At 50.6% G+C, this 6,187-nt stretch overlaps 1 protein-coding gene across 1 annotated transcript in view; it reads left to right on the forward strand.

Annotated features, from left to right (window-relative positions):
* NPHS1 (nephrosis 1, congenital, Finnish type (nephrin)) overlaps nt 1-6,187 on the forward strand; it is a 36,028-nt gene that overhangs the window by 27,476 nt on the left and 2,365 nt on the right. The window contains exons 21-25 of the mRNA XM_011984872.1: nt 2,744-2,905; nt 3,020-3,044; nt 3,152-3,224; nt 3,374-3,467; nt 3,550-3,662. Of these exons, the coding sequence (XP_011840262.1) occupies nt 2,744-2,905; nt 3,020-3,044; nt 3,152-3,224; nt 3,374-3,467; nt 3,550-3,662 (467 nt within the window). The remainder of the gene's footprint in view (nt 1-2,743; nt 2,906-3,019; nt 3,045-3,151; nt 3,225-3,373; nt 3,468-3,549; nt 3,663-6,187) is intronic.

Consider the following 6,187-nt stretch of genomic DNA (forward strand, 5'->3'; position numbering starts at 1 on the left):
CTCACTCCATGTCCTGTAAGAAGCCTGCATCAGTTAGCATTTGCTGTATAACAAACCACCCCAAACATGGGTGCTTATAGCAACATTCTTTCTCATGATTCTAAGAGTCTGGCAGAACGGCGCTGGTCTGGGCTGGCTTAAGTAATCTCTGCAGTCAGGGGCAGCTCCACTGGACTGGGTGGTATAGGGTTGTCCCCTTCCCACACATCTGATGGTCATCTGGCCTCTTGGTTGGAACCATGGAGATAACTAGGCACGTGTCTCTTCTTGACTTTTTCACATGAAGGTGGTAACAGGGATCAAAAGCAGCAAGAGAGTACGTTCCAATTTACTAGCTGATTCTGTCACAGTTGCTATTGTCTCATTGGACAAAGCAAGTCACATGGCTCAACGCAGAGTCAGTGTGCAAAGGCCCTGCACTCAAGGATGTGACTACCAGGAGAGGATTGCAACCGTTTGGCAAACAATCCCCTTCAGAGCCTGAGAAAAAGGTTGCAAGTGACAGAAATACAGCTGTTTTGTCAACACATAAAAGAATGACTTGACTGGGCACAGTGGCTCACGCCTATAATCCTGGCACTTTGGGAGGCTGAGGCAGGTAGATCACTTGAACCCAGGCATTGGAGACAAACCTGGGCAATGTGGTGAAACCCCATCTCTATAAAACAAAAACAAAAAAATTAGCCAGGCGTGGTGGTGCACACTTGTAGTCCCAGCTACTCAGGAGGCTGATGCGGGAGGATTTCTTGAGCCCAGGAGGTTGAGGCTTCAATGAGCCGAGATCACGTCACTGCACTCCAGCCTAGGCAACAGAGTGAGACTCTGTCTCAAGGGGAAAAAAAAGGCTTGGTACATGAAATAAAAACTTCCAAGTGTGGCCACTTTCAGGTGCTCAGAAATCTCACCAGCGATCTGTTTCTCGCCCTCTCTCAACTTTGCCTTCATCTGTGGTGGCTTCTTTCTGAGTTTCTTCAATCAGAGGGGCAGAGAAGCCCTCCCCAACCTCTGTCTTCTTGATAGCTAGTAGAATTGTCCTAAATGTTTTGTTAAAAACACACGTTGGGTCAAATGCTTGTGTCTAAACAATCACTGTGGAGAGAGGAATGGAGACTCTTATTGTTCAGGCCAGGCCATGTGCCCACTATGGAGTCCTGCCTGAGCCCAAGACTGAGAGTGGGGAGTGGCTGTTCTCTCCAGGGGAAAAAAGTGCTGTTAGTAGAAGATAGGGGAGATGGCCACCTAACAGATGCCTTAGAGGGATTCAGACTTGTCCTCAGCGATACAGCAGCCAAGTCAGCCTGATATTGACTGGGATGGAAGTTAGTGGAAAAAAGTCATTTGAGGCCGGGCACGGTGGCTCACGCCTATAATTCCAGCACTTTGGGAGGCTGAGGTGGGCAGATCACTTGAGGCCAGGAGTTCAAGACCAGTCTGTCCAACATGGCGAAGCCCTGTCTCTACTAAAAATAAAAAATAAAACATTAGCTGCGTGTGGTGGCATGTGCCTGTAGTCCCAGCTACTTGGGAGGCTGAGGGAGAAGAATCACTCGAACCTGGGAGGTGGAGGTTGCAGTGAGCTGAGATTGTGCCACTGCACTCCAGTCTGGGTGACAGAGTGAAACAAACTCTTTTTTTTTTTTTTTTTTTTGAGACAGAATCTCACTCTGTCACCCAGGCTGGAGTGCAGTGGTGTGATCTCGACTCACTGCAATCTCCACCTCCCTGGTTCAAGTGATTTCCCTGCCTCAGCCTCCCGAGTAGCTGGGACTACAGATGCCTGCCACCACACCCGGCTAATTTTTTGTATTTTCGTAGAGACGGGGTTTCACCATGTTGGCCAGGCTGATTTTGAACTCCTGACCTTGTAATCCACCTGCATCGGCCTTCCAGAGTGCTGGGATCATAGATGTGAGCCACCACGCCCAACTAACTCTATCTTAATTAAAAAATAAAATAAAATAAAGAAGTCCTTGAGATGGGATTTTTTTTTTTTTTTTTTTTCCAGAGACAGGCTCTTGCTCTGCCGCCCAGGCTGAAGTGCAGTGGTGCTATCATAGCTCACTGGAGCCTTGACTTCCCGGGCTCAAGCAATCCTCCTGCCTCAGTCTCCCGAGTAGCTGGGACTATAGACATGCACCACCATGCTGCTAAACTTTTAAATTTTTTGTAAAGAAGTGGCCTTGCTATGTTGCCTAGGCTGGTCTTGAGCTCCTAGGCTCAAGCGATCCTCCCACCTTGACCTCCCAACATGCTGGGATTACACACATGTGCCGCAGCGCCTGACCTTGAGATGGAATTTGAAAGGCAAACAGAAGTTTGCTTGACAAGAAAGGACATTTGAGGACAAACACTTAGCTATTCCAAAGCTCTGAGGTGTGAATTTGCTTCAGTGATTCCGGAAACAGCTAGTGGTTGGTTTGGTTTGTGTGGCTGGACAGTCCAGTACCAGGATCTAAGTTTGGTGGACATGGCTAGAGGCGTTGGAAGAGGCTGGACCACAGAAAGTCTTCAGTGCCCAGCTAAGGAGCTAAAGTTCCCTCCTGAGTCCGGAGTTCAGTTCTGAATTTGCAGAGTTCAAGCAAAGGGAGGACATTTTGTTAATGGCTTGACTTAAGAAGCCACCTGCCCTTGGATGGCAGAAGGGTTGGGCACAGAGACCCCTCTCCATCTGTTTCTCTGACCCTGGGGGAGGGACTTGGTTCAGGAGTAGGCTTTCTCGGGGAGACCCACTCCTGGCCTACAGTCTGTTGTCTGGGATTCACTGAGGGGTATCTTCCACCCCTAGGACCCTCGGGGCTGCCCCTGCTGCCTGTGCTGCTCGGTCTTGGGGGGCTTCTGCTCCTCTCCAATGCCTCCTGTGTCGGGGGGGTCCTCTGGCAGCGGAGACTCAGGCGTCTTGCTGAGTGTGAGGAGAGACCTTCCCTGCGGGGGTGGAGACCTGAGGGTGATGGGGAACTTCCTGGGACCAGGGGAGGGGCTTGTATGGGGTCACTGAGCCCTTTATTCCTGTTTCCTTCAGGCGTCTCAGGGAAGACAGAGGCAGAGTAAGTGGGGATATTTTTCTGTAAAGAAGGCTCTGAGGGAGGAGGTTTGGGGGAGATGGGTGGTGGGGGGCAGCACTCAACTGCCCTCCACACCTCCATCCTGGAAGGTCGGAGGACCGAGTCAGGAACGAATATGAGGAGAGCCAGTGGACAGGAGAGCAGGACACTCGGAGCTCCACGGTGAGTGGGGGTGGCCCTGGTGACCCCACAGTCAGGGCACCGACAGCGACTGAAACGCTGCCGTTAGCATCAGATTGATCATTGCCCTTCCTGGGACCGTGGGGTCAGAGGATGGAAACGGCTTTGTCTGTTTTGCGTGCGGGGAACAGGTCAGCACAACAGAGGCAGAGCCGTATTACCGCTCCCTGAGGGACTTCAGCCCCCAGCTGCCCCCGACACAGGAGGAGGTGTCTTATTCCCGAGGTGAGTTAGGACCCCACTCAGAGGTACCCCCGACGCCTGGACTGGGTGCCTTGATCGTGTCTCCCTTCCACTCCAACTCCAGGTTTCACAGGTGAAGATGAGGATATGGCCTTCCCTGGGCACTTGTATGATGAGGTAGAAAGAACGTACCCCCGATCTGGAGCCTGGGGACCCCTCTACGATGAAGTGCAGATGGTGAGGAGCTTTGCATCAGCAGCCATCCTTCCTGGCTAGTGCTGGGAGCCTACCTCCTACTGCTTGTATTAGTTAGGGCCAGCTAGCTGCTGTAACAAAGAGGCCTGACCATGATCCAGTGGTTTAAAGAAGACAGTCAGCTGGGCATGATGGTTCATGCCTGTAATCCCAACACTTTGGGAGGTCAAGGCAGGAAAATCGCTTGAGCCCATGAGTTTGAGACAAGCCTGGGCAACATAATGACTTGTCTCTACAAAAAATTTAAAAAATGAGCCAGGCATGGAAGTGTGCACCTATAGTCCCAGCTACTCAGGAGGCTGAGCGAGGAGGATCCCTTGAGCTCAGGAGTTGGAGGCTGCAGTGAGCCATGATGGCACCACTGCACTCCACTCTGGGCAACAGAGCAAGACCCTGTCTGTGAAAAAAAAAGACGGCAATCTATTTCTTTTTCACAGTCAGACACAAGCGGCCCTGCTCAAGTCATCCAAGTCTACATGAATGAGGCAGTTCACTGGGGGTTCAACCAAGGGGAAAAGGTGAAAGAATGTGGAGAAGGCACAACCTTGCCTCGTGGCCCAGGCCCAGAAATGGTGCACACCACTCTGCTCTCACTCCCCTGATGAGAATAGAGTCACACGGTCACACCTGATGGCAAAGGAGGCTGTAAAATATGGTCTAGCTTGGCAGCGATGTGCCTTGCTGCAATTCTGCTGCTGTGGAAGGAAGTAGACATGAATTTTTCTAGATAATTAGCTGTATCTACTCCACTGATTAAAGGGAGAGAAAGAGAAAATTTGGGGGCCCATTCAACTGAAAAATCAAGGCATACAATTGTCATCAGGCCCAGCTGGGCCCAGAATTTTCCTCCCCAAAAATGCTATTATGGCTAGGCATGGTCACGGCTCACATCTCTAATCTCAGCAGGCTGAGGAAGGTGGATTGCTTGAGCCCAGGTGTTGGAGACCAGCCTGGGCAACATAATAAGACCCCATCTTGAAGAAAAAAAAAAAGTTAAGCCAAGCATGGTGGCTCATGCCTGTAATCCCAGCACTCTGGGAGGCTGAGGCGGGTGGATTACCTGAGGTCAAGAGTTCGAGACCAGTCTGGCTAACATGGTGAAACCCTGTTTCTACAAAACATGCAAAAATTATCCGGGTGTGGTGGCACACACTTGTAATCCCAGCTACTTAGGAGGCTGACGCAGGAGAATCGCTTGAACCTGGGAGGTGGAGGTTGCAGTGAGCGGAGATCATGCCACTGCACTCCAGCCTGGGCAACAAAGCAAGACTCTGTGTCAAAAAAAAAAAAAGTTTAAAAAACTAACTGGGCATAGTGGTGCATGCCTGTGGTCCCAGCTACTCAGGAGGCTGAGGTAGGAGGAACGCCTGAGCCAGGGAAGTTGAGGCTGCCGTGAGCCCTGATTGGGCCACTGCATTCCAGCCTGAGAGACCATGTTTCAAAAAAGAAAGGGAAAAAGTGTTCCTAGAAAATCTAGATTTGTATCCTACAAGACTAGAAATCTTCAAAGAAAGAGAATGCCTGTTTTCCAGTGGCCCCAAATGCCCAATGCTGACACTTATTGGTCTAGTTTGGGTCACATTCTCATCACTGAACATATCCCTAAGTCAGGGGATGGAATATGCTAACAGGAGAGGCCTGGGTCAGTTCGCCATGGGATCAGGGAGTAGGGGCCAGCCCCACTCAGTTCACTGGGCTGAGAATGGGAGAGGGACAGAGAGCTCGCAGGGAAGTGAGGATGGTGGCTGTACAGGCAAAAACAACAGACAGGCACTTTGACCACCAGCCAACCCCCACCCATTGCTGCACAGTTAGGGAGATGGGACAGAACCCCTGATTTCTTGTGTGGCCTTGGCTGATGCTCTGGCACCTCTGGTCCAAGGATTTCCTTCTGTCTCTGTGGACGACCTCCGATACAGGGCACTGTTATCAGATCCTAGCTCCTCACCAGCATGGTGCAAAGCGCTGTCCGTGGTGCTGGACCATATGCGCTCTCTAAAGCGCAGATGGAGGCTGCAGGCTTTTTCCGAAAAGGGCCAGATAGTAAACGCTTTGGGCTGTGAGAGACATACGGTCTTCTTCAAACTCTACACAAACTCTGCCACTGTAAAGTAAAAGCAGCCATAGACAATGCATAAATGAATGAGTGTGGCTATGTTCCTACAAAACTTTATTTTTGGACACTGTAATCTGAACTTCATGTAATTTTTCTGTGTCACAAATGTTATCTTTTTTCATTTTTCCTCAACAATTAAAAAATGAAAAACAGGGCCAGGCACAGTGGCTCACGCCTGTAATCCCAGCACTTTGGGAGGCCGAGGCGGGCGGATCACTTGAGACCAGGAGTTTCAGACCAACCTGACCAACATGGTGAAACCCCATCTCTACTAAAAATGCAAAAAGTTAACCGGGCGTGGTGGCGGGCACCTGTAGTCCCAGCTACTCGGGAGGCTGAGGCAGAAGAATTGCTTAAACCCAGGAGGCAGAAGTTGCAGTGAGCCAAGATT

This window comes from Mandrillus leucophaeus, unplaced genomic scaffold (assembly GCF_000951045.1).
Source record: "Mandrillus leucophaeus isolate KB7577 unplaced genomic scaffold, Mleu.le_1.0 Scaffold274, whole genome shotgun sequence".
Taxonomy (NCBI): Eukaryota; Metazoa; Chordata; class Mammalia; order Primates; family Cercopithecidae; genus Mandrillus; species Mandrillus leucophaeus.